At 57.1% G+C, this 26,687-nt stretch overlaps 9 protein-coding genes and 1 pseudogene across 9 annotated transcripts, besides 1 other annotated feature; all 10 read left to right on the forward strand.

Annotated features, from left to right (window-relative positions):
* Nucleotides 1-613: 613 nt before the first annotated feature.
* On the forward strand, nucleotides 614-1,798 carry LPMP_240130 (ankyrin/TPR repeat protein; the record flags this gene model as incomplete). The annotated part of the gene is made up of 1 exon (XM_010701053.1): nucleotides 614-1,798. One exon carries the CDS (start codon nucleotides 614-616, stop codon nucleotides 1,796-1,798), a length of 1,185 nt encoding a protein of 394 aa, XP_010699355.1.
* A 935-nt stretch (nucleotides 1,799-2,733) lies between these two features.
* LPMP_240140 (glycosomal membrane like protein) lies at nucleotides 2,734-3,396 on the forward strand (the record flags this gene model as incomplete). The annotated part of the gene is made up of 1 exon (XM_010701054.1): nucleotides 2,734-3,396. The coding sequence occupies one exon, from the start codon at nucleotides 2,734-2,736 to the stop codon at nucleotides 3,394-3,396; it is 663 nt and encodes a 220-aa protein (XP_010699356.1).
* Nucleotides 3,397-3,845: 449 nt separating this feature from the next.
* Nucleotides 3,846-4,383: a repeat region.
* Nucleotides 4,384-5,091: 708 nt separating this feature from the next.
* On the forward strand, nucleotides 5,092-5,961 carry LPMP_240150 (hypothetical protein; the record flags this gene model as incomplete). The annotated part of the gene is made up of 1 exon (XM_010701055.1): nucleotides 5,092-5,961. One exon carries the CDS (start codon nucleotides 5,092-5,094, stop codon nucleotides 5,959-5,961), a length of 870 nt encoding a protein of 289 aa, XP_010699357.1.
* Nucleotides 5,962-6,851: 890 nt separating this feature from the next.
* LPMP_240160 (hypothetical protein) lies at nucleotides 6,852-7,580 on the forward strand (the record flags this gene model as incomplete). Its single annotated transcript, XM_010701056.1, has 1 exon — nucleotides 6,852-7,580. The coding sequence occupies one exon, from the start codon at nucleotides 6,852-6,854 to the stop codon at nucleotides 7,578-7,580; it is 729 nt and encodes a 242-aa protein (XP_010699358.1).
* A 711-nt stretch (nucleotides 7,581-8,291) lies between these two features.
* Nucleotides 8,292-9,899, forward strand: LPMP_240170 (ATPase domain protein, putative; the record flags this gene model as incomplete). Its single annotated transcript, XM_010701057.1, has 1 exon — nucleotides 8,292-9,899. The coding sequence occupies one exon, from the start codon at nucleotides 8,292-8,294 to the stop codon at nucleotides 9,897-9,899; it is 1,608 nt and encodes a 535-aa protein (XP_010699359.1).
* Nucleotides 9,900-11,077: 1,178 nt separating this feature from the next.
* On the forward strand, nucleotides 11,078-13,342 carry LPMP_240180 (hypothetical protein; the record flags this gene model as incomplete). Its single annotated transcript, XM_010701058.1, has 1 exon — nucleotides 11,078-13,342. The coding sequence occupies one exon, from the start codon at nucleotides 11,078-11,080 to the stop codon at nucleotides 13,340-13,342; it is 2,265 nt and encodes a 754-aa protein (XP_010699360.1).
* A 4,668-nt stretch (nucleotides 13,343-18,010) lies between these two features.
* Nucleotides 18,011-18,412, forward strand: LPMP_240190 (transcription elongation factor-like protein; the record flags this gene model as incomplete). Its single annotated transcript, XM_010701059.1, has 1 exon — nucleotides 18,011-18,412. One exon carries the CDS (start codon nucleotides 18,011-18,013, stop codon nucleotides 18,410-18,412), a length of 402 nt encoding a protein of 133 aa, XP_010699361.1.
* Nucleotides 18,413-19,873: 1,461 nt separating this feature from the next.
* On the forward strand, nucleotides 19,874-20,863 carry LPMP_240200 (transcription elongation factor, putative; the record flags this gene model as incomplete). The annotated part of the gene is made up of 1 exon (XM_010701060.1): nucleotides 19,874-20,863. One exon carries the CDS (start codon nucleotides 19,874-19,876, stop codon nucleotides 20,861-20,863), a length of 990 nt encoding a protein of 329 aa, XP_010699362.1.
* A 987-nt stretch (nucleotides 20,864-21,850) lies between these two features.
* Nucleotides 21,851-22,896, forward strand: LPMP_240210 (annotated as a pseudogene).
* A 2,087-nt stretch (nucleotides 22,897-24,983) lies between these two features.
* Nucleotides 24,984-26,612, forward strand: LPMP_240220 (protein kinase, putative; the record flags this gene model as incomplete). Its single annotated transcript, XM_010701061.1, has 1 exon — nucleotides 24,984-26,612. One exon carries the CDS (start codon nucleotides 24,984-24,986, stop codon nucleotides 26,610-26,612), a length of 1,629 nt encoding a protein of 542 aa, XP_010699363.1.
* Between the last annotated feature and the right edge of the window lie 75 nt (nucleotides 26,613-26,687).

The raw sequence follows: 26,687 nt of genomic DNA on the forward strand, positions 1-26,687 counted from the left end.
AAAAATGTTGCAGGGACGCATATAGATGCACTAGCAGAGACAAAAGGCAGTGACGGACACGCGAGTTGTGAGGAGAGCATTGCCGGCAATGCCCGGCAAGCATCGGCGTAGAATTAATGTGAGAGATTAGTACCTCGGAATAGTCAGGCATCTGAAACGATGTGTGCCTTGGACGTGTTCCTTGCATCGTCTGCTGTGCTCACCACTTTTATTTCAAGCGGCAGTCTCCGCGTTTGGCCGCCTTGAGCACAGCACATTATCTTTCACCTGCCGAAATCAGTAGTTCAGGCCAACGCGAAGAGGAACGGGACTGGCCGACTATAAATGTAGAAGAGCGCTTCTGAGCAGCGCTGGTCGTCACTACCAATAACAACTCTCCTGTGACCCATTCCCTTTTTTCCCGTTTGGGGTGTGCAAACTCTGCGCGTCCTGGTGACGTTGCTCTGCACCGTGGAACACGGATCACGACCGCCGCCTACAGCACCACAAATTGCACACATACGTAATAGAGCGAGAGCAACACAAGACGGCGAGGGAGAAGTGGTATGCGCACGATAACGACATCTTCTAGATCGATACACTTTGTTATTCAACAGTAAAGGCCAAAAGAGGCATGGACGACGGAACTCGCATTTCAGAGGATGTGGAGAAGTTCCTGCGCGCAGCGCGCTCGCGCGACGCGGCGGATTGCAGCCGAATGCTGAAGGAAAAGCCAGAGCTCGCGAACTCCGTCGAAGCTGGCGGCTACTCTGCCCTCCACTTTGCCGCCTTCAACGGCGATGCTCAGATGATTTGTCTGCTACTAGAGTATAAGGCGAATACAAACGTTGAGAACATGGACGGCAACACGCCCCTTATCATGGCTGTGAAGGGACGACAGCTGGAGTGCATTCGCATTTTGGTAAACGCGGGTGCCGATGTAAACAAAGAGTCGGACTCTGGAAGTACAGCTGCGCACTACGCCGCATCTATGGGATACCTGGACTGCCTCCACCTTCTTGTGGAGCTGGGGGCCAAGACGATGTACACGGATAGTGAGGCTGGCACTCTGCTTCACTGGGCGTGTCACTCCGGTGACCTCAACTGTATCGGCGCCGTCATTTACGAGTTTAATGTGCCAATCAATGCTGTCGACAAGCACGGTGGCACAGCCCTGTTCACAGCCCTTTTCATGAAGAAGGTGGATGCAGTAGAATTCCTCGTTGAACACGGGGCGACGGTCAACATCGCCATTGCTGAGGACGGCAGCACGCCGCTGCACATTGCTGTGGAGCATGCAAACTCGGAGTGCGTCCGCCTACTATGCAGCTACGGTGCCGACGTAAGCGCCAAGAACGTAGAGGGAAAGACTCCGCTGGACTTGGCGAAGGTCGCCAACAACACCAATGCTGTCAAGGAGCTCGAGAAGACCCAGGTACTGCCGGAGAAGCGCGCTGAGGCGGCGGCGCGGTTCAAGAACCAGGGCAACAAGGTCTTTCAGCAGGGCGAGAACGTCAAAGCAGCGAAGTTCTACACTCTCGCCATTCACCTTGACCCCACAAACCACGTCTACTACAGCAACCGCGCCGCCTGCTACTTTAACCAACAGCTTTACACCGGAGCTTACTGGGATGCTCTGCGCTGCATTAAACTCGACCCGTCGTGGCCAAAGGGGTACCTGCGCAAGGCTGCCACTGAGCTTGCGCTGAAGAGGTATAGTGACGCTTCTACCACCGCCTCCCAAGGTCTCAAGCTCGACCCCACCAATAAAGACCTTCAGCAAGTGAAGGATGAAGCGTTCAGGCAGCTGAAAAAGTGATCAGCGGGGCCGTTCCCCTCTAATGATTCCCAAGCTCCTTTCTTCTCCCCTGGTAAGCGGCCGCTATGAGAATCAAGGGAAGAGGGAGGGCTTGCCGGGCTTTAAGCAGAGAGGCCACTATAAACGTTTCTTTTGTAAGACCGCTGTGATGCGTGACGCGCGTGGGATATCAGATTGGGATGGTGCAGATGTCCCTGTCGGTGTCTCTCTCTTCGCAGGTGTGGATATGTGAGCGCTTGCCGATCTACTTCGTCTTGGTCAATGCCACCGGCGCGGTCACGCCTCGGAAAACAACGGGAATCGAAGCAGAAGTACAGTGGACAGGTGGGCTTGGACACTGTTCTCACTAAGGGAGGGGGGACGTGCGTGAGTGGAAGTCTCCCAAGAGTCACTGCACTGCTTTCTGCGTATCCGCGGGTAGGCGCAGCGCAGGCCTGCACTCGCTTTTTCTGCGTAGCGCTAGTCTTGAAGTTTAACGGCACCTCGACGAAAACGCGAGGCTTCTCACCGTGCGGTGCGGGTATCCCCATAGCTCTGGCATCTCTAGTGATTTCTTACCTTTCGGCGGTACTTGAGCTGTGCTCTATCGCCACGTGGATAGTGTACTTGCGCGAGTGGTGGCGCTATGCACCTGCAAACACAAAGCCTGAGTGAAATCGACCCCTTCTGTGTCAAACCACATTCTCCGTGTGCTAATTCACGTCCTCACGTCTTTTTTTTCTCTTCTCTCACCTCACGTCGTGGGCCGGTGCATCAGCCTCCCTACGTCTCTCTTTGTCTTAGACGATTACGGTTTTGCAGCCGCTATTTTGAGCGCTGTCTTCGTATTACGGGCCAACACACACTCACACTCCGCGCAGCCGACACAAAGAGGCACAGTCCCCTACCCCTTTTCTGCTTATTGTCCCCTCAGCACCACCCCGCATATATTAAAGATGTCCGTCGTTGCTGCCCTTAACACCTACATGGCGGCGACCGACTCACGCGACAAGATGATCAAAGGCGCCGGATGCTTCTTCAAGATGATGGGGGCTATCAACGGCAACTCTAACTTCATGAAGACTGGTGCGGCCATGTCTGATGCGCGTTGCATAATGCGCATGTTGTCGTGGCTCGGAAACGTGCAGAAAATCAGCGACGCGATGGAGAAGCGCGTCGTACAACTCCGCGACGTTTTGTTTGTGCTGCGCGTGTTGTTCGACGGCATCTTCAGCCTCCTTGACAACATTGTGTTTGCCGGTCGTTTCTTCGACAACAACTCGCCAACCCTGGCACAGATGTCGCATGTTTCGCGCGCGTCCCTCTTCTACGGCTATGCCATGGCTGTGATGCTCGACATTTACGACCTTGTGCGTGACCCCAACATGCCGAAGCGAGGTGACCGCTGCCTAGTGTTGACACGAAACACCTGCGATATGGTCTCGGCTATCGGCAATGTGTGCGCTGTGGACATCGGCGCGGCCAATGTGGCTGGGCTGGGTCTTATCAGCGCTATTATCGCTACCCGTGAGCAGCTCATAGCGGCGGCCGCCAAGTCTGGCGGCAGCTGTGTTGGGGCCTCTCCCGTGAAGGCTGCTGCTTTGCAGCCGAAGAAGTGAGGCCTCTCCCCTCTTCAATGCATGCATGGCAGCGGCGCGTGCGTGGTTGCTTTCGTCTTTCTGTTTTCCTTCTTTTCCCGGCTGTTTGTTACGGTCTGTGCATCGGTGCGGTGTGCATTGCGTCAGTCCTCTTCACTCTCTGCGTCCCCTATAGCCCCATACACGTTTTCTTTGTGGCTCTTTCCATACACACACACCAAAGAGTACTCGTCCCTTTCCGCTTCTTTTTGCTCTTCTTTCTGGCGTGTGTGGCTTGCTCCCCTTTCTTGGGGGTTTTACCCCTCGACACGCCGTCTCTGCCTATCTTCTGCACTGATCTCGGCTATGCATATCTATACACATACGCAAGCTAGCGTGCCAGTGTGCACCTGGGGACCCTGTTGAGTCTTCCCGCTTCAGCTTCTTTCTTGAGGCTCGTGCGTGTGCTTCTATTTCCTGATTCTGTGAGCCCGCACAGGGGTGGTATCAGGTCCCAGTGCCCGCTCTCTGTGGAGAGGCCAGGCTGCCCCCTATCCATGCCAAAGCCGAGCCGCTTCTGGTACTGACAAGGCCAAGCACCTACGACGTACGGAGGGCAGGGCGTTGTATTGCGGCTGATGCTGGGGATCAGGCCCTGCGTGGTGTTGCGTCGGAGCGACCTGCGACTGTGAGCGCGTCTGTACCATTCACATGATGAGCAGAGTATCTGCGTGTGTTGAACGTGCCTCACTCGGTCCTCGTTGCCTACTGGTGTGGGGAGCCTGCGCCACCCCGAGGAATGCACCCAGTGGCGGCCGGCATGATGGGAGCGGCTGTGAGGCGACCTGCAGAGTGGGGGTGGGCAGTGTTTGAGGCAGGGGTCGTGCTCAGCTGACTGAGGCGGCGCGCTACTGTACCGCGTGTGTCTGCGGCTGCTTTGCACAACGCGATTGGCCTGTGGCAGACCGGGGTAGAGGGGATCTGGACTCATGTTCTATGGCAGAGAATGCGCACGCTGCAGAAAAAAAAATGCGTACGTATGTGTCCCCGCCGACGGATGGGAAGAACATGGGCCCCACCCACAGCCGGCACTTCGCCGAAGAGGCGGGTGGTAAAAGGACTAAAGGGTGGAAGTGCGCCGCAAAGGCGATATGGCCTCTCCTGTTAGATAGGCGCTACAGCGGCAGTACGGTATTGTGCTTCACGTCAGGGAGAGAGAAAATCTACTGCACTTATCATTTCATCTTTTCCCAGGAAGGGGGCATTGGACAGCGGAATCGGAAGAAAACAGCGCTGGCAAACACGAAAAAATCGCGGCATCCCTTCCCTGCGTCCATGGAATGGGATTGAAATCAAAGTAGGTGTGCTTACTCTCCCTCACCTCACGTAGACGTGTGATGTTCTCCATCGACAGTAGGCGGGCCATATTGCGGTACCACAAGTGGCAGAGACGCGGCTCATTGCTCCTCTGTATCCTCCTTTTTTATGTTGCGTTTCGGACTTCTTCCAATCCTGCTTCTCATGCTCACCTATTCTATCCCTTTCCTGGGCTGCATGTGCAGCTCCTTGTCATCCTTCCCAGGCACATCTCTTCCATCCTCCCCCATCCTATCCATTGCACACCCTTTGCAGCGGCAAACGACTTCCGCTAGCGCAGCATTCGCGCCGATCAATCTAGAGAAACGTTCTCTTTTATTTCGCAGAAGGATTGCGCCTTGATTGAGCGCAGTGCCACGCATGGTCACTCTTGAAGAGCAGTTGCAGTCCAGCACGCTGAAGAAGCAGTGCAAGGAGGATCTGCTCAACCATGTCGAGGAAATCGAGACAAACTCTTGGCGCCTTCCTCGGAAGGCGGTCACGCTCCCAGACCCTAACCTACCATCCGCGGTCACGATGCCCACCGACAACTCTGTGAAGCGCCGCAATCCAGCCGCAACCGCCAGCACTGGCACCGAGCGCTCGCTCCGCTACACCGCAACGAAGAGGGAGAAGGGTGAGATGATTGCGAGCCGCACCATCACGGATGCGAATCCAAGCGGCACGTACTTCAAAGACTGCTCTCACAAGTTTTTGAGCGGCGCTCGCACCTGGTCTGACCCATTTCAGACCTCGCGCAGTCGCGCAGTACTCTCGGGCAAAGATATGGATTTTGTCTACCGGTATGCCGAGGCACTGACAGGGTCGGCAATCGAGCGTCCGCAGCCGGCAGACAATGCCTCCGTTGCTGCTACTGCGGCGTACCGTGAGGCGTTCCGGCAGTACAAGGGAAGGGACCCCACAGCGAAGGAGATGGAGGAGGCCGGCAGGCTGATTTATGCCTTTGATGATAACGGCAGAGTTGGAGTCCTTCAGGTGCCGCACAGCTGCTACCCTCACACGCACATCTCGGCCGGAAAGACGCATGTTCGCGCGTGTCCCAATCAAGTATACCCACAGGAAGTGCCTCCTGTGCGCGCTGCGCGAAGCGAGTTCCCTGGACCGATCCCAACATGGTCGAGCACCAAGCGCACTACTACGATGGCCACCAATGGCACGTACCAACCTGGGCATCACCAACCCACGAGCCTGAAGCGCGATGCAATGAGCACGGTGATGGGCTCTCGCTGAATCCCACTTCTTTCACGAGGTGCGCTTACTATGCAAATCTCCCAAGAACCATGGTCCCTGTACGCGTTACAGAAGGCTTCGTCGGACGATGTGCGTTATCATTGTGTTCTTTCGCTTGTTGTTGTGCTTGGCATGATTGGTGGGTGCGCAGTCATGGTGTGTTTGCTTTGGCCTTTTTTTTCATCTCACTGTCGTCTTTGTATCTCCCCCCCTCCTGCTGCGCAGGGCACTGCGCAGGTGCCGGAAAAGCGACGCACTCGCACAGAGGTGGCTTTGGCTCTGTGCTGGTGACTGCGCCTTTACATGTTTATTATTATTTTGTGCCACGCTGCGCGTTCTCCTTTCCTTTCCCCTCCATCGATGTACCCTACGCATTTTCGTTTGTGCTGTATGTCTCTCGTCTTTTCTGTTCTCGGACGAGGCTTAACGAGGCATAGGCGTCTGCTGATGAAGTCCAAGCAGTTGTCGTCTCGATGAGAAACCTACCCAATATCCAGCCTGTTGACCTCCACGCAGGCCGTGCGTTATGTGCAAGTGAATGCGCCGGCTCATCATGCGCCATAAGCGCGCCTTCACGTACTGCCTTGGTGTGTACAATCTCTCCCCGTACAGGCGGCTCAGCAGATTCTGTAGGGCAGGCTGGATCTTTGGTAACACATCTGTTTTGCTCTGTTGGCTCCGCATACTCATCTACTTCTTGCATGTCCCCTCTTCTCGCCCCTTTTCCTCTTTATCTTGACCTTCTTGTTTTCTGTTCTCAGAGAGTCATTCACCCAACAGGGGCTCACGGAAGCAAGCATAGTTTTACTTACAGCACGCGCATCTCGGTTGCCAAGCCCCTTCTCAGGAACGCCCCCCTCTAATCTCGAGCCTAAAAAAGAGCCGCATCCATGGAGCGCACGGCCAATCAGCGCATTCGCACCACTGAGTGGGAGGACGTGCAGTACCGCTACGGCAACCGTGTCGGTAAGTATGAAACGCACGAGCTGCAGATATTAGCGCAAAAAATTGCCGATACGAACCAAAACGCGTGCCTCACAGTCTACGACCCGCATGCGGAAAAAGTCGAGGCAAAACTGGAGCGCGGAGGCTACGAGCGCGACGAGGGTCGCAAGGAGGACGGTACTGACCTCATTGTCGACTCAGACAACGAGGACGAGGCGTTAGCTGTTATCCGGCGACGACGTGTGATGGAGCTGCAGCAGCAGAGGGCAACGGAGCGCTTTGGGGTACTACGGCACATCCCGGGTGCCGACTACGTTGCCGAGGTTACAGAGGCGTCTTCGACGTGTTGGGTGGTAGCAGTGCTCATCAAGCCGGGTCACAGCGACTGTGAGGCACTGTTGGCGGTGCTTCGCACGGTGGCGCAGCGGCGGCGCTCAGTCAAGCTCGTTTCGATTATCTCCACAGAGGCGATTCCAAACTTTCCTGACCGCCACCTTCCGTGTGTTCTTCTGTACAAGGACAAGGAGTTGAAGAAGCAGGTCACTGGACTGGCAGACTGGCAGGCTCAGAGGGCGTTGAATGTTGCGACAGTCGAGCAAGCCTTGTCTCGAAACGGGGTGCTGCCGCGTATCGAGGATTACACAAGCTATGAGGCACTTGAAAAGGACGCTTAGTATCTTCAGTGCCCGTTTCTACGAGCACTTTTCGCACCAGGAGGTGTTGCAAGATGTGTAGTGCAGCTCTTTAGGGGCTGTCGAGCTGCATTTCGGTTGAACACACCCGTGCTTGCCTTCCCCGCTGTTACACAACTGTTCCTCCTCGCTGCCGCAGCCTCTTTTGCAGCCCCGCGTGTGTTTCTGCTTCTATGCGCACCCTTTCCGAGGTGGTCTTCCGTTGTGAAAGTTTCAGCTGCGCACTTGCGTGTGTGTGTGTGTGTGTGTGTGTGTGTGTGCTGTCGTTCTTCCTGTGAATAGGCATCTGCCTCCTTTCTGCCCTTCTCTTTCTGGGTCAATGAGGTTTCTTCCGCCGAAGAGAGTGTGGCGATAGTGAAGGCCGTCTTGCTTTCGTAAACGCCTCGGGCATACGGTGCCGCAGGCAAAGCACTCTGGCACCAACAGGGCACCTGCCTGTTTACCTCAACTTATGTCTGCCTCCCGGCCTCTCTCTTTCCGTGTCGCTGCTCTCAGCGTCCTTCTTTGCCCCTCTCCCTTTCGATTTTCGCTGCTCCGTTCTGTGGGGGCCCCGTCACCATTGATGGACGCCTGCACGCACCTCTCTGATCTCTCTCGCTTCCCCCCATTCGAATGCTTTGCCCTCACTTTCGCTTATCGTGCGCGTGTTTCAGAGCAACGGAGCGTGTAGATGACTACCTACCGCTTCTCTCCATGTCTGTCGACGGGCACCTTATCGCTGATGTGCAGCGACTCCGACAGCTCGGGGAGCAGTCGCTTTTCTTTCTTCTTGTCGGCAGTAAAGGCGCCGGCAAGAGTACAGCGCTTCAAAGTTTCGTAAGCGGACTGTCAGTGACTACCAAGGTGCGGCACGCGGCCGGAGTGCACGACATCATTCTCACAGCACCGGCAGCTGCCTCGCCCGACGATGATTTCACACTGTGGACGCTGACCTACGCCGCAGTGGCACACAGCAGCTCGAGTTTAGGCGTGATCGCTACCCATGCACTGTCACTGCGCCCCTTCTCGATCGTTGTCGTTGATGACATCGATCTTCTTTGGTTGCTCTGCAGCATCAACGGCCTTTTGCCACTTCTCCAGCGACTGCTGCAGGCAGCGTTGACGAGCTCGTCGTGTGTTATCGTTGCCAGTGCTCCCAGTCAGGACACGGTGCCAGCATGGCTTTTAGAGCAAAGACTGCCTGCTCTCTACCCCCTTCGCGAGCTCACCGAGGCCGGAATGAGGCGACTGTTGCGCAGCGTTCCACAGCCACTCTTCAAATCACACGTCGAGCTGCTCAGTGGTGCACAGACACTCTCCACCTCACGTCAAATGCTTCTCTTCAACGCATGCATGACGCTTGAGGCCGCCGCACATGGCGTCACTGGCGAAAACCTGCGCTCACTTGCGCGGGAAAATTGTGCATTCCTCCACCACCGGCGTTCCCCCGCTGTCAGCCAGTGGGCACCTCCCCATCTTTACGGCTTATCCGAGGCGCGACACCGCATCAGCACACTTGTCTCTGTCTTCACCGCACACAGCAGCCCAGGCGGTGGTGATCGGCTGTTGGCATCCCTCCTCTCTTCCACCGGCTTGCTTCTTCACGGTCCGTCAGGATGCGGCAAGTCTAGCCTCGCCCGGCAGCTGGCCTCTGACTTTCCGTCTATGCCCTTCTTCTTTGTGGAGTGCACAAGGCTCTTCTCCAAGTACCTTGGAGAGAGTGAGGAGCAGCTGCGGGATGTGTACCGTCGAGCACGGGCGCGCACTCCTGCTGTGGTGGTGCTGGAGGACCTGGACGCCATCGCACAGTCTCGTGGTGTGATGCGATGCGGAGACAGCGACCAGGGCACCGGCAACGGTAAAGGCCAGCTCGACGTCACGAGACGCATGCTAGCGGGCCTCCTCTGTGAGCTGGACGGCGTCATAGGCAACAGTGGTGTGCTCACCATTGGAATCACGAATGCACCGCAAGTGCTGGACGCTGCCGTCCTCCGCCAGGGACGACTGGAAACGCTTGTGTACATTCCACCCCTCACCCACGACGGGGCGGAGGAGTTGTGCGCGCATTTTTTTCAGCGCTTCGACGGCGCAGAGGGGCAGAGGCGGGAATGCGCCATGGTGGTAGCCAACCACGCGGTAGGCTGCGCCCCCGCATCCCTCCAGTACGTTCTGCGAAAAGTGTTCGAAGCAAGTGCGCTGCGTCACGGTTGGGACTCAGCCTCAGCCGGCTCGCTGCCTTTGCCAACCATTGCTGCAATTCAGGGACACCTCTTTGAGAGCTGCTCTATCCTGCAGCGTGTGAATCACCTCCATTTCGAGTAAGCAGTATCCTTTACAGTGCCTGCTAAGTAGATAGCACACATATCTCTTTACATCGAAGGCACAAAACGCTCTGCGTTCGTGTGTGGGTCGGTATGATGCAGATGAAAGGTCAGCTTCTCTGCTTCCCCCCATGTATTGCTCTTCATAAAGGCGCTACATCTCTCTCTATGCACGTGTGTCGCGGAACAGTGAAGTTGGTCTCATGGAGGAATTCGGTCATAGCGACGCCCACCCCCTGCGTTAACTGTTGCCGGTTTTCCCATCTCTCTTCGGACACGCCTCAGCCTTTCTGTTGTTTATGAAGAATTCTCAATGTGCGTCGCTCAGCAGCTCGTCTGCCCTCTTTCACTCATCTCCCTTCTACTCTCCTTTCTACTCTTCGTGGTCACAGGGCGTGGCTTGCACACGTACACTGGAACACGCGCTGATTGCAGTTCTCTTCTGTGCTTTTCCGCTTGGAAAGTGGCACCAGCCATACAGTTTCTCTCTTTCGTGCAGTGCTTGTGCGTTTGGGATCGGGTGCTCCGGCGTGTCTAAGGGCTCGTGGTACACCTTCGCCACCGCTCAAGGGCATGCTGCTTACAGGAAGAGAGTAGGCTCCATACACATACTCGCATAGCAGCGGACGCCTCGTGTGCATAGTGAGGGGCGGTGGACCATCGCTTTCGTGGAGTCTCATCCTGTACTCCCCACCGAATTCTCCTCGTACGCACGCCACCACTGCGCGTCGCCCTCTTGCAAGGCCATTTTCGACAGGTCTACATTTTTGCTGTATGGTCGCGCTTCTACACCCGAGGTCTGGCAGCGTTACGCTTTCCGCGGAGGTTTTCCTCCGTCTTCGTGAGTGACGCCTATTTGTCTTGTTACTCTCGTCCATACAGGATCAGTCACCTGTCTCGCCCCCCCTCTCGCACACCCACGCGCCAACGGGATCCTGGGTGTCACATGACTTATCATAGTCTATCGTTGTGTTTTCGCTCTCCTATCGTCCCACGTGACTGCGGATGGATTACCGCTCGCCCTTTGAGCTACGCCAACAACTCCTCGAGGGTGTCCGGGCCGCCCAGACGACATTGCCGCCAAAGAAGACGAAATGCAAGGCCAAGGGCGGCTATGGCGACAACTGCGCCACCCCGCTTCCTACGCAGTATTCAGCTGGAAAAGATTCCTCGGGTTTTATGCCCTTCACGGCGCTTCCTGATGACCCCACAGCATTAGTGCGCGAGGTGCCTGGCGCCGAGAACATCGAGGCCCTCAACGCAGCCCTCGAGCGCGAGGAGGCGGTGCAGCGTTATGTGGAGAAAGAGAAACTCTCGGTAGAGGAGTCGGCGAAGTACATCATGGCAAACGGCAGCACGGGCCAGCGCATCTCTTATTTTGCTCATATCCGCGAGCAACTTGTTGAGCTACCCTCGAAGGCGATCTCGAAGGTCCTCGAGACGCTACTGGACTCGATGTGGACGCAGGACCCTGAGCTGCAGTGTCGCGCGCCGGAGAATCTGCTGAAGCTTGTAGGTTTACTGGACTCCGACACGGCCACTGAGATGTATGACGTCACCAAAACAATGCTGACTGTCCAGATGCCGGAGATTCGCGTAGCGTGGTGTGAGCTGCTGCTTGGGCTCATCGACTACTTACCTGTTAGTGTGCTGCAAAGTGACCTGATTATCCTCACCGTAAACAAGTCGGAACACGCGCAGTCGCAGGATCAACGCGAGCTAAGCTGCAAGCTCCTCGGCGCCCTCTGTCAGCATATGGTTGCTGACAAGGTAGAGGAGCTCATACTTCCCCGAGCACTAGCCCTGTGCCAGGACACGAACGTTGGCGTCCGCCAGCGCATGTGTCAGCAGTTGTGTGCCATTGCACATTCACTGGGCGTAGAAAAGGCAAAGATACGCGTGGCGCCTGACTTGTTCGAGCTCTTGACTGACGAGGAACAGGTGGTGTCGCGAGCTGCTTTCTCATGTCTTATTGACTTGGTGGAGTTCTTCGGCTCTGTCTACCGCCGCGAGAAGCTGTTCCCGATCATCAAGAACTTCATCTCGAACCCGCCGAGCGAGGTGTTCGGACTGCTCGTCGGGGAGTTCGGTCGCTTCCTCGACGCCATCAAGACAGACATCGTGTCAGAGGACGACGTGACGCTTTTTGCCAACTTTTTCTGTACCGCTGCGACGCGGCACGAGGAGGACGCGCGACGCCATTGCGCCTTCAACTTTCCCGCCGTGGTGGCATCGCTTCCGCGCAGCGTCTTCGCCACGCACCTGAGCAAGGCGCTCTTGTCTCTCTCCGCTGATAGCTGCGTTGCTGCACGGCTTAGCGCCGCTTCTGGTATGCACGAGCTTCTTCCACTGTTGCACACACCAGCTGCTGACCTGTTGGAGCGGCCCTTCCTGCGCCTCATCGCTGACCCCGACGCATCCGTGCGGGCGGCGCTGGTTCAGCACATCAACAACCTTCTCGACTACTTCCGCAGCGAGCTGAAAAACTCGGACCGCTTGTCGTTCTTTTCAGCTGTGCTGGACTCTCTCCTTGCGTGGGTGTCGGAGCCCGTTGTGAACTGGCGCACTATGCAGCACGTCATGCAGATTGTGGACCACTACATTGACTTGTTCGAGGAGAGGACGCTGACAGAGCAGGTCGTGCCGCGACTATGGGAATACGCCAAGACCGGGGCCACAATCTTGAAGGCGGACTGCGCCACACTCATTATGCACATAGCCTCTCGGATCGTCAATCCAATCACCAAGGCGCAGATCTTTAGTCGTCTGAATAGCGAGTACGGCAGGTCAACCTCGTGCTACGCGCGCCAGACGTACATCTACTTTGTATCTGTGACCTTCCGCTTTTTTTCCCTTCGCTGTGTTCGGGAGCGGATGCTGGAGTGCTGCCTTGAGCTGCAGCGCGACAGTGTGACAGCGGTACGACTGGCACTAGCGCGTAGTCTGCCGTTGCTGTCGCAGACGCTGAGGAAGAGCAACGCCGGCGCGCTCGAAGATGAATTTACCGCCATGATTGGCCGTCTATGTGAAGATGTAGACGAGGAGGTGCGGGAGGAGGCTGCGAAGTACGCAGTGGGGTGCAAACGCCGCGCTGGCGAGGACACTGCTGCGCTCAGAAGATCCCACGGAAACGAGGAAGAGGATGGCAGGCGAGAGAAAGCGGAATTGGCGATGTTAGAGCACGCGAAAGAAACAGACAAGGCGGAGCGGCGAGCAAAGTTGCGTGACTTGCTAAAGAGCGAGCGTGAGAAGGAACTAGTGGAGTTACCATCACCTCTAAAGGGGCGTAAGCCAGTGCCCCCGGCCAGCACGGCCCCGCCTCCGTTGACTCGTCGCCACGGCAGCAAGCACTTCATACTGCCCCCTGTGAACTCGGTGAGTCTGCCCCGCATTGCGCCAACGAAGCAAACACCTGCTCGGTCTACAAGCCGCAGGAGGCCTTGAGCGAAAATGGATCGATGGGGAGGAGGGCAACCGTTTAAGCACTTTCTGATCCTCCCCTTTTCACCTTTCTCGGATACAGGCGCTGCATACCGTCACTACCACATCGGTGTGCAGTAGACGCTGTGCTTACTGTGTCGGCATACAGCTTCGGTGGAGGCGGAGGTTTCCGGACTCATCTCTTTCCTTTCCCCTCTTCTCGCTCTTCGTTGTTCGCTCTCCTCTCTTCCACTTCTGGTTTGTCCTTTTTACCGTCACGAGGGGACTCTCTTGCCGGGTGACCCGTGCGACATGAATTGTTTCTCAGAGATCGTGCTGCTTCTTCAACCGTGCCCGTAGCACATTAGCTTGGCCACTGCTCTTCTTATTCTCACGTGTTATCTACTCTCTTCTCCCCACACAGGGCGTTTGTCTCTGTTGGCCATCCGCTGCGTGTGGGTGTGTAGGTGCTGACGCATACCCACACGCATACGCATGGCTGTGTGGCTGCAAGTATGTATATACGTTCATCTGTGAAGGTATGTTGGTGCGGGTGTGCATGTGTGACAGGGTGGGCGTCTTCCTCTCTTTGCGCGACGTAGAGTCTCTCCGTCTTTCCTTCCGACCCCTTCCAGTTAGGTTTGTCGCTTTCATGTATGCCAGCTAAAGCGACACTACGAGCAATGAAGGGGATCGGATGTGTCTTGCACATGTACATTCGTCTCTTTTCATTTTTGCCCTTATCTCTGTTGCTCTCTTTCTCACCCCCACACAGGCGCACATACACTCCCACGAGCGTGAGCAGTGCCCTGTTGCACGCTTGTTTGTCTGCCTTCTTCGTGTGACTTTATTTCGCTCGTAATGGTGTGTTTGGCTTCTCCCACCTTCTCTCTCCCCCTCCCCCTCCCTCTCTGGGCGTGCGTGTTTATGTGTGCTGTCGCGGTTCTTTGATTATGTGTGCGCGTGCGGGATGCCGCTGTTGTTTTGCCGAGCCCGCCTCCTTCTCTCCATCGCTGGTGCATGTGTGTATGGGTTGTTGTCTCTCGTGGTGGGGTGAGGTTGGGGCGAGTGACGCGTGTGGCCATTAGAGTCATGGGAAAGCACAAAATAACAACAGCAAAAAGGCACAATACGGGGCCTCGGTGCACGTTATTCTTTACGAGCAGTACTACTGAGTGTCCGACCTCGCGTTTGCGCCCCCCCTCTCTCTCTCTCTCTCGTACAGCTGCTCCCGTAGGCGCGTGCATGCGTGCGCTATTGTTGTTCAGCTGTGGTCGCATTTAGCGACATTGATGGCCGCTGCTGCCCTTCTCTAGACTCAGAGAAGGGGATGCAGTCAAACGTGGCGACAAGGACCCTTCAGTGCCCTGTAGGACTCAACGAGAAACAGTATGCGCCGCCAGTCAACAGTGAGGCTGTAGTGCTGCACTGGTGCGCGTAGGCGGTTCGCTTACACGCGCGAAGGCGGAGCATCGTTGGCCTCTCTAGCGCCTGCACGCACACTGAATCTTGGAACTTTCTCTTCCGAGGCTTCGGAGACGCCATCGCCGAGTGACAGAAATAGCGCCGACCGTGCGAGGGCGTTGGCAATACCAGTGTGTGCGCGTCAATCGTACTCTGCGGCTGTGCTGCTGCTCCCAGCGTGGCCCGCAGCCTGATTTCATTTTTCGATGTTCTCCATACTGAAGCTCACGCGATGGTTTCTCCTTCTTGTCGTTCTGTCTTACCTTCATGACTGTGTGTGTTTCGTCCACTGTTGATCTCTGCCGTGGCTTTGCTGCAGCCTCAGATTCTCGGAGTTTGTCAGGGCTTCTCGACGCACCAACACCACCCAGTCACCTTGTGGTGCATCGATCCACAGCAAGCCAAAATGACAGTATTGAGTGCACCTTGAACGCCCCTTTCCACCTGCCACGTCAGTTCTCGAAAGTCAGAATCGGGGAGAGAGGCGCCGGCACGGTAAGTCCTTTGGAGATACAAATCGCAGATGGTGCGCGCGACTGACCTTTGCGCGCACGCGAGTCAACCATTTCTTTCTGCTCCTGCGCGTATATTGTGGTGGCATTCCTTGGACACTGCTGGATGACGACCAACTTGTGGTGTTTCTCCTCCTTACCTTCACCCACTCCTTCCTACCCCAGCAAGCAAGCGCGCCAGCTTCTGCGGGATAAATTTGAACGCACGCCAGTCCGTCACACCACGCTGAATCGATCCCATGGCATTCCACTCTCCCCTCTCTCGCGCTGGAGGAACTATGACAGACAGGAGTACTCTGCATGCGGCTGCGGCCTTCATGGTGCAGAGAGGGGTGACCACTTTCCTTGAGTTCTGATGGGCTGATGCCGTCAAGTCAGCTGTACGTGGGCTTTTCATGTAGAGCAAGCCTCGCGTTCATGGTGCCCAGAAACGATTGCGCCAACCACCGATCGCGCAACATACGCTCCGAAGAGCAAGGAACACGAGGACGTCCTACGCATGTGGCAATTCTGATTCCGGATGATGCAATCATCGCGCTGCTGAGAGTGTGCGTGCAGGCGTCCAGGGAGTACCTTCAATGCCTCTCAGACCCAGCCCGCGCCAACCACCGGAAGAAGCGGATGCTGGCTTGGGACGAGCTGTGGCAACTCTGGAAACGCATGCACTATGACGCCTTTGAGGAGCTCTATTGCGAAGTTTGCACACACATGGAGGATGCTCGACAGGTGCTCTTCTAAAAGGCCTTCTCCGTGCTCGACCAGCTGGCTGCAGGCAAGCTGTCACAGCACGGTGGACCCAACCTGTACCAGTTCACTCTCCAACTGGCATCGAAGGTCGAGCGAATAGGTGCACAGCAGACCGTGGTCCGAGCAACCACGGCACCCTCGGCGGTGGTCACCTCCATCGTCAGTCTTTCGACGCCATACCCATCGAGGTCGCGGGAAGTGGGGAAAAGAGGGACGAGAAGCTGTTCCCGTACCCCGCCCCCGGAATAAGGTTTATTTCAGCGCGGTGCACGTACCCAGCGTGCATCATGAGAAGAAGAAGCGATTCTCCACCTCCTGGAGATTTTGGTGGGGCAAGCTCGCTTCTGGACGTGATACCGCAGCTCAGCAAGCACTCCGCCCCCCCCCCCCCCCCCCCAGTTTTCGCTGCTTGGCGACCCGCCGGTCTGCTACGCCGGGGAGTCGCTGCGGGTGGCACATCGCGTGGGAAATGTGGCGTATTGGCGTGTCTCCTCTGGTAGCGGACGGGAAGAGGGATTTGACTTTAGTGGAGGCGCCACTACCGGCGCCGCTGCATGTCCGCCGTGTAGCGACTATGAGTGTTGCGGCTGTTTGTGCGGCACTACGGCCGGCGTGAGGCCACAGAATGAAGAAGCTGAGGTCTCTTTCTTTGCCCTGCGCCCGTGGAGGAATAGCTCATGAGCTGAGAGCTATGCGAATGAGGTAAAGCGTGAGCCCCGAAGTGGTGCGAGTGGTGACAGCACAACTGGCTGTCCCACCCCCTCCTATGCTGCGCGACCAGCTGCCAGTGTGCAAGTGAACGTGTGGATAAACAACATGCATTTTTGCAGACATGTGTCCAGCAGTGAAGCAGGCAACGGAATCGGCGATTCAAGCGGCAGACTCGCTCAGTGACACTCACAACAAAGACACAGCCGAGGTTTCTCCCCAGGAGTACACGTTTGGGTTTTTTTTTGAAGACTGCGAGGTGAAAACCGCCTGCCTTGGAGAGAACATCTTCAGGAAACTGCGTGCCAGGTAAATGCGAAACGAGCCAGCGGACCAGCTCGAGCGTGTCTTCGGGCAACTGTGGCTCAGGGCCCGAGTCCTCTGGATTTTGGTGCACCAATTTTTGGTGGTTTCTCGAAAGGGCACCGCGACTGTTCTTCGAGCAGTAGGGAGGTTCGCTACATGGCCTATTGCCAACTGTGCTGCCCGCGGGTGTCTCGGGTGAGCTGGGCGAACGGTCTGCATGGGCCTCAGCGAATACCCCACGAGGCGCATCATATCGATGGCGACGGTCGGCGCGGTGTATGACCTCTGCATCGACGTGACCCGGAATGGATGGGGAACCGTATGCGTGAACCTAATGACGGAGCAAGCCGTCATTACCGGCACGCATTGGCGACGACTCAGCCTCGCCAACAGCATAACTACAGCAGTGCACCGAGTGGTACACTGTGCAATGGAGGTCTTCTCTTTCTCTGCTGGAGCTGCGGGTAACCTTCATGCTGATGGCGCTTCTGCCATCGCTGATGTCCTCAAGGACTACACAGACAGTCATGCATTCAGCGCGGGGCTCCATGACTCCATTGGCTCACCTGCCATGCGTGACCCCCAGGCCGCTGCATAAAATCTGGCGAAAACTCCGTAGAGCGCCCAAGTCGTGATTCCGTGTGCCAAGCGCGAAGGGGACTGACTGGCGACATTGAGCGGTGAGAGAGGGAAGCCGAAATGGCGGGTGGCGCAGCACTCCTGTCGGCGCACAAACGCAGCACATAGGCGTAGCGATACTTTTATAGAAAAGACACACGCTATTCTTGCCGGTATAGTCTCGGTGTGAGCAATGCGATCACACGCACAACCAAGAGATCTGATCGGCTGAGATGAATGCGCTGGATTTCGAATGGCCTCCGTGTAGCCCCTCTCTCCCGATTCTTCCATCTCTTCCCATTCTCTCTTTTTCTGCTCTGGGGAAGGAAGGAAAGCAATGACACCCGCATTTGCTGCCGAGCATAGACCGTGCATTTTGTTTGCCCTAGACGCCACGGAGCACGGCTTGTCGGATAGCGAGTGGAGCTCTGACAGCGGCGCTTCTAACGCTGAAGTGATCGGCTCCTCTGCACTTAACATGCACCTTGTAGAGCTGGTGACGTCGCGGCACCTGTCGCGCGTGACTCACCACAGACGTGGATACACCACTGCTGAGTGCGCTAGAGCCGCTTCCTCTGAGACCTCACAGTCAACTTGCGCTATTGGCGAGGCACCCAGCAAGCCAGCTCGTATCGACGTTAGAAGCCTCATCCGCGCGGCCCTCTCGCAGAGTAGCGAGCAGTGTCCATCCGCCAACGTCAACGATGTGGCGAGCCAGGTTGCCGCGGCGCTAAGGTAGAGTGCCGGCGGTGCGAAGATGGACCGAACGGTGACTCGTGCGCTTGCCGATTCGCTGAGCGAAAAACTTCGTGAGAGCGTTCTCACTGGTCGTCTGCACCCCCAAAAAACTTGTTGCCCTCGACGAAGTGCGCCTTCTCAACCCAACCGCACGCGCAGTGCTGGAAAGGGCTCGACTTGAGCGCCTGAATCAGAACCCAGTGGAGTATCCGGAGAGGCTCAGCCGCAGCGTCACTAACATGTTCACCTGTCCTCAGTGTGGAGCTCGTGAGTGCTACGCTAAATTTCGCACCACCGACTTTGTGAAGTGGCAGGGCGACGATGACACGCCGACGCTGCTGCGGTGGTGTAGGTGCTCCATGTCCTTCCGTCAATGAGTGCGAGAAGAGCGACGGCAATGAGCACGCAGTGCCCACGGCTCCTGCATCTACCGGTGTGCACATCTACGTATGCATGTTTGTGTGAAGCACTTCTGCTAGAACTTCTTCTGGTCCCTGTATGCGTCCGCCTACGAACCGCCAGCGAGCAACGTGTGATGGCAGCGGGGGGAGGGAAGAGGGAACATAGAGGGACATTCGCCTTTTCTCTTCCTCTCCGATGTTGCACCACGGTGCGTGCGTGCATCGCCGCTCATCTCGAGGCGGAGAGTCGAACGGGGAGGCCTAGGCGAGTAATTCACCGAAAGCAAAGTAAGCAAACGCCTCTCGACTTCAGCAGGATGTCGAGCACGCTGGCACAGCGGCTGCCATCTTCCTCTTCTGTGTCTTGCAAGGAGAAAGAGCAGAATCGTGGTGATGGGGCAACTTCATGAGGCGGCCTACATTTTGGGCGCACACATTGACCCTCAGGCGAAACGCTCGCTGTGCTGTTCTCTTCTTGCGCATCGTCCAGCTGCTCACCTTCTCTTTGCTTCTTGTCGATGTGTCTCTCGCGCAGCTGACGGCGCTCCCCTCAAGGCGTGAGGGCTGCTCGGTGCTCATACAGTGTCCTCGTGGTCCTCAAGAGTGCCTTCTTCTGTGCTCCGCAGCAGTCGCAGGGACGCCCATAGAGAGAGGGAAAGAAAAAAGCGAGAAGCGCGAGTGCGCCTCCTTTTCACTTGGTGAGTTTGTTCATTATAGCAGCGAAGCACACCGTACTTCCTTCGCAGCCAGAGCTCTGGGTTGTTTGCGCGCCATTACATGGGTAGTGAGTCGTAGTATCCCTTTACTTCCTCTGGCACGTACACATAGACACATATGCGCATTAGGGCGCAGCCGCTCTCGTTGCCCCCTTGATCCGCCCAGCCACAGTCATTCCTCGGAACACCGCAGCTTCCAAGTCGATCCGCTCACTTGGCGCATTCGCTGTCACAACATATTTCTGCCCCCTTTTGTCTAGTGTCTCTCCTCCTGTTGTGCAATACTATTGCTGTCCTTCATTGGATCGCTCGTCACGGCATCTACGCAGCAAGCCCCGCGTGATCATGTCGGAATTCGTCCAGCCACCTGCACCATCCGAGGCGCGGCCGCCGAGTCCTCCGCGTCTGCCGGATGCACCGATGGATTCTGCGTCGCCATCGCCAGTATCGCAAGAAATACAGAACGCATCTGCCTCCTCGGTGGCGAAGCGCCCGCGCGTCTCTGAACCTATTACGCACTTTCTGACCCCCTCTTCTCTCAGTGGCTTCAGCCATAGCAACAGCACTGTGTCGCCCTCAACTGCGGCTTTGGCGGCGGTGGAAAGCGGCGGTGACCTCGATGCCGATACCGAATCAGCCTCGCCGAAGCAAGCGAGGGTGGAAAGCGTGTCTACCACCCCGAGGTCTCCGTACAGCAACCTGCCGCGCAAAATCCCCCGCAAGACACCCGCCGTCACCCCCACCTCGTCCGTTGCAACACCCACGCTTGTCACGCCCCCTATTGCCTCCCCCGCATCTCCTCCACACATATCGGCATCTAGCCCGTCACCCACTGCAAAGAGGGCCACGCTGCATCAGCGGTGGGCAACGTTGCTGCATGATGCGCTCATGAAGGAGAGACAGTCGCAAGAATCCGAAGGGGTGCTGGAGCTGTGCATGCGTATCGTGGAGGCGATTCCAGGCGATACGGAGCAAATCAAAGACACGTTTCAAACGCTGCTGTTCAGCATCAAGGACTCCAAGAACGGCGAGCTGCGGCGGAAAGTTGTGGAGGGAGAACTACTGGTGGAGCGCCTCGTCACGATGGATGACCGTGAGTTGGCCAATCCGGAGCTGCGCAAGCAGATCGAAGAAAAGATGGAGGAGCGCTCCAAAGACACAAACCTCAGCGAGATTCGGAAGGCAATGCGGACGAGCAACTCGACACTCTTCAAATGCCACGTCTGCGGCGCCCGAGACTCCTCCTGGGAGCAGCGGCAGACGCGCTCGGGCGATGAGCCGATGACGGTGATCATCACGTGCAACAAGTGCAGCACACAGTGGCGCAAGTATTAATTCACAGCTAAAGAAGGGCATCCGGCTGGCTCACATGAGGTGCGCCGAGGTGACGACCTTCGCTTTCTGCCTCCCTCAGAGTTTTATTCCTTCTCTCGCATGGAGACTTGCTAGCCGGCGGACCCCAAGCGAGCAGCGTTCAGTGCAGCACCTGAGCGTTATCCTCGTATGCACGTAACTTTGTTGCCCGCCAAAGGTGTGACCCTCAGTCTGCAGTCTCCTCGTCTTTTCGTAGCTCTCACCTGCATTGTGACTGCCCTTATGTCGTCGTCGTTTGACGGTATTGCTGAACACAGCCACCATGGACAAGCTCCTTGATGACCTCTCCAGTGATGTGGAGGCGACCTTTCTGCGATACCCTCCCGTGTGCTCCCGCTAATACACAACGGAGAAAGACGTGCGCATATCACTACTTTGGATCGAGAAGGTCTGTGCGTGCACAGATCGTGTGCCGAACGTGACTACTGCTCGCCGCCAACTGCCTATCCTGTGCTTCACAACTCCTTCTTTCTACCCTCATTCCTCCCCGTACATAGGCTCGTCTTCGCGGGTGTCTCTGGCTTGAGGCCATTGATGCGTATGGAGTGGCGTCGAGGGAACGTCTCCATTGTCTGCCGGCGCCCGCCGTCAGACGTTCAGCTACCCTTTTTTAGCCTCTGAGTGCCTCGCCGCACGCTTTGATACACACTCGCATGCAGTAGCGTCGGTGTTACCCCCCAAGCGGCACTGCCACGAAGCGAAAGAGAGCGAAGGCTCACATACAGTGCGTACGCTCCCCGAAGACGTTGGAATAGCAGCTGGCTCTCCAACCGACTAATACCGGCACCATTTTCTACGCTGTGTGTCTGCAGACGGCATCCCTTCCTCACGTATTCCCCGCGTTGTGCTCTGGTGCGGGTGTGTGTCCGTGTGCCTATGTAGATGCGTCTATATCTCGTGTGCTGCTGCTGCTCTTCTCTTCTCCAGACACGCGCACTTGAGGTCGCCATGAAGGTGACGCCCAAACGGTTTCGGACAGGCTGCAACTCCCTAATTGAGGACAATGAAGCGATGTTGTCGCTGAACACCACCATTGCGGAGCTGAAGGGGCTTACTCAGATTCTCTTTGGATTTTCAGCGAATGCGCCCCTGTTGATGCTGGATCACCTGCTGGAGAACACACGGGCACTCTGCGCAACCTCGGCCTTGTGGGTCAGTGATTTGACCCGATCCTGACGGCGCCTGTCGCGAGAGAGTCGGTGCTCGAGATGAGCAGTCGCGACCAGGAGGATACAACTAAGGGTGACGACCTGCAAGGTTTCTCGCACGCCGATTTTATTCCTGCCATGAAGACGTTTGGCAAGGGTGTGCTGGCTTCAGATGATCGTCTCGTAGCCTTGCGTCTTAACGTCCCTCACCAGCGTCCAGTCTTCCTCGACGGTTAATGGGCGGGCGAAGACGCTGCCGTTGGTCCAGAAAGAGCTCTCCAGCTTTCACCCGGCATCGCTGACCTGGCGGGGTGCGCGATTTCGATTTACGACGCGAGGGTGACGGCGATGTACGAGATCGCTTCTTGCGTCAAGTACGACCCGCGCAAGGAGGGCGTCGGCATGGAATTTTTGATTCAGTGCCCCGGTGCCGATGAGCCCTTTCGCCTGTGGGACGTGCGCACGCCACACCCGTTTACCCGCATCAATGAAAAGTGTTCCCCCCTGGAGAGGCCTGCCTCGAGCTCTTCTGCATTGGCGAGCTCGACACTGCCGAAGACCAGCCAGGGGGTTTTTGTTGGTGGCGCTGCAACGTCTGCAGCCCAAGGCTGGCGGCGCCCGCTTGCGGACCCCGCTGCCGCTGTGTGAGGTACGGTGCGCTCCCCTACTCATTGCGGTTCCTATAGTGTTGCACGAAATGAACCTCGTGGAACTCGGCGACATCTTCTTCGGGGACTTTGGGAAGTCCAAGTCTGTCCGATCCTTCAAGGGCAACGACAACGGACCAAAGGTGGCTGGCAGCGGCGGCCCTTGCTGTGTTCTACGGTAGTCGATGCTAGGGAATAGGAGGGAGGCGACTATACGCAGCAAGGACCCCGTGAGTTACACAACCGTGGAGCGATACAGCTTCCTTCATAGTTGGCGGAGTGGGGTGTGCTCTGCAGCTCGTTGTTGAATATAGCCCCAGAGGGGGGAGGGTTAGATGTAGAAGATGCGCTTCCACCCATACGAGAGCGCAGGCTGTCTGTTGTTGTCGTTGTTATCATACTCACATGAGCCCTCTTGCGCCTCCTCCCCACCCGCCTCCACCCTCCTCTGCTGCTTCACTTGTTCGTCTGTCGCATCTATTCGTCTTCACTCGCTTACCGTTCCCCCTCCCCCTATTGGGGCTCGCTGTAGGTGCTAGCAGAGAAGCCATCGAGTACCCATGCGTGCAGAGCTCAACCGGCGCCACTAGTGGAACTGACGCAGCACACCAAGGTACTCGTGCATGCACCTACGTGTCGAGTCCGCGCGAAGGCGTGTGCCTGCGCAACATTTTCTACTCGCCTCTTTCGCTTCCTCGCCTCAGTGTGCGTGTGTCTGCGCTCCGTCTGGAAGGGCGCCGCTCTTCGCTGGCACCTTGTCCCTTCTGCCAGCTCTCCGTGGACTTCGTCGTCCTCATTCGCTTGCCAGTTCGCTTTCTGCTTCACGTTTCGTGCCAGTGATTTTACAGCACATGTTGGTGCGCTGTGCAACGCCGTCCGCCTTTACTTTAACATCCGAGGCACCATCAAGCGAGGGCGGGGGTGGTTTAATAGGGGAGGAGGATGAGTAGGGGAGGCAATGTGTAGAGGCCGCGGTGAGCCTGCACCCATACTCACCCGTGCACGGCCCGAGAAGCGATTTGGTTGAGCACCTCCGCGTCCCGTGTGAGTTCTTCCTTTCGGCCAAGCCACCCGTTCTACGCCGCGATCATGTTCGTTTTCTTCGCTCTCTCCCTCTTGTTCCCGCCTCTCTCGAGCAGTTGCATTTGGGCTGCTTGTTTGGCCGCACGGCGTTGTGCTCAACTCATTCGTCGCCCACCGTCTCGCAGAGACGCCTTCGCCCTTCTCTCTCTCGTGTTGGGGGATCTGGGGCTGTGATGGGCTTTTTGGAACGACATCTTGACGATGTTTTTCCCACCAGTCATTGATTCCCCTTCCCTCCCCCGCCCTCTGTTATGTGTGTGCTTTCTTTGGTGCTCCCCCCTCTGCTCGCAGACGTACAGATGCACACGGCCCCCGCAGCGACGCTTTCTTACTTTACTACCCGTAGGGGTCCGCCTCGTGACTTACAGAGTTCGAGGAGAGAGAAGCAACGAGAGGGAAGAGTGCGTGGCGAGGCCGTGAGCCTCCCTTCACTGGGTGTACATCAATGCACGTCGTGGTCTCTCTGGGCTCACTTCAGTAACAAAGACGCCATCATCGTGGGTTTGACGTTGAGTGGGTGGCGCTGCACCCAACCCCTCTTTGCTTTTCAGCTTTCTTCTTGGCTGTGGCACTCGCGTTGCGGGGCCTTCCGAGGTGACACACATTTAACCGTGCAGGCGAGACAGAAAAGGTACAGCAGAGAAGGCCGCGCGTGCGGTGGCGCAACTCAGCGTCGGTACGTGAGCTGACCCGAGCACATCAATCGAGAACTCCTTTTCGCTCGTGTTCTTTCTTCTCCGCATGACGTTCTTCCTCGGCGCACACGTGTCGCAGCAGCGGGGGCTGCAGCTCTTCCCCCACTCCCAACGGCTGGTCGATGTGCACATAGACCTGATGCTGTCCGCTGGCGGCCAGCTGCCGTTGGTTGCGACAGCGATGGCGCGTCTATTTCGTTGTTGTTTTGTCGTTCACTTCTGACCTCCCCCCTCCCCTCCCTCCCATTGCGGTCTCTCAGCCTCTCATAGCGCGGCGGCGTTGTCTCGGTTTGCCCACTTCATGTACCTCTGTTGTTGCTCATCGAGTTTTGTTGTCCGCTTCGCCACATTCCCTCCTGCTGCCTCTCCTCTATGTGTGGTATTCAGGTGGGAGAGGCCCCCCTTCCCTCCCCCTGTGTGCCGCAGCCTCTAGTCCGTTACTTTGCCTGCTACGTCACTCTCCCTTGGCTGCGGTCACACACACACGCACATCAACCCAGACGGTCACATGGAGGGCATCTCTGAGAAACTTTTTCAGGAGCCCTTCCCTGCTCAACTCAAGCGAGAGCGCTCTGGCTCCTACGCCACTGAGGGAGGTAGCCCGATTTCACCGCATCTGCAGCGACTTCGGCTTCGGCCAACGTCTTCTAAAGTCAGTGCCGCTGCGGACGGCGACGGCGAAGAAGTTCAGCATGGTCGGCAGCATGCCGAGCCAGAACTCTTCGAGCTCACTCCCCTTGGTGGATCTGCCAACACAAGCGTGTGTGCAACGCGCTTTGGTGTAGAGGGCCTTCGTATTGGGCGCGACCCCGACTGTTGTGACCTGGTGCTCCCCTTAAACGCAGTCTCGCGGCTTCATTGTGTGCTCTCTGTCCTTGGCAATGATGTGTTCGTGCACGACAACAGCTTCAACGGGACTTTCATCAATGGCCGCCGAGTGGGGCGCGGACGATGCTCGGTGTTGCATCCACGAGACAAGCTTTCGTTCCTGAACCCCACACTGGAGGAGGCAAGCCGCTGCGCGTTCGAGTTTGCGCCGCTATCAGAGCTCTCCTCATCAGGCTTTACAGCAGTGGAGGGGCTGCAGCGGTACGAACTGGGGCCAGTGCTGGGTCAGGGGAGCTCGGCGGCAGTGCGGCTTGGTATAGACCGGGAGACGGGGGCACCAGTCGCTATCAAGCTGATCGAGCGTAAGCACTTCGGCTCTGAGGAGGCCGCGGCCTCACTCCACACGGAGATTAAAATAATGCGCAGCATGGATCACCCCCATGTTGTGCGGGTTGTTGATGCGTTTGAGGGAGGTGGTTGTGTCGCCTTGGTCATGGAGTACGTGCGCGGCGGCGACCTATTTGACTACGTTGTCGGGCGCGGACGCAACCCCTTCACCGAGGCTGAGGCACGTCACCTCTTCGGGCAGCTACTCGAGGCCGTTTTGTACATTCGAAGCCGCAGCATAATCCATTGCGACCTCAAGCCGGAGAACGTGCTCGTAGAAGTCGTCAGGCGAGGAGCCGAGGATGACGTTGTCACAACCTTCGCCTCGGCATCGGCGACTGCAAGTGATCTAGCGCCGTCGGTACTGCAGACCGATGGCGACGCTGCACTCTCCGTCGTAGACGATCACCAGGCAGAGGCGAAGGCTCTTTCACCATACGACGTGAGGCTCAAGCTGGCCGACTTTGGCAGTGCGAGGTACGAAGGCGGCGGCGCAGCGGGCGGAAAGCCAGAGACCACCAGCGCCGGCACGCTAGTCTACGCTGCGCCAGAGCTGGCGCGCTCTCGTGTAGACGGGACACCGTTGCAAGGGATCACTGCGGCAGTGGATGTGTGGTCTCTGGGTGTGCTGCTATACATTCTCTGTTCTGGCACGGTACCCAAGCACCCCCAGTGCGAGGCCGCCGTCGCTTTCAACCGGTCCATGGCGCATCTCTCGGCGCTTTGCAAGGATCTCATTGCGCGCATGATGACAACTGACGCATCGCTGCGCCCCTCTCTCGCCGAGGTGTGCCATCACCCTTGGCTCGACGGCGTCACGATCGGCGGCGCACCGGACAGAAGTGCGCTAGACAACAAAGACCCCTTGTTGGCGACAGCGGCATCTTCGCCGTGCTTTCCGCAGACTTCGAAACCGTTTTAGGGGTGCCGTTGTCGCTTTTTCTGCCTGCGCATGCGCGCGTGAACGAGTGTGGAAAATGCCCGTCTTCCGAGGACT

This window comes from Leishmania panamensis (genome assembly GCF_000755165.1).
Source record: "Leishmania panamensis strain MHOM/PA/94/PSC-1 chromosome 24 sequence".
Taxonomy (NCBI): domain Eukaryota; phylum Euglenozoa; class Kinetoplastea; order Trypanosomatida; family Trypanosomatidae; genus Leishmania; species Leishmania panamensis.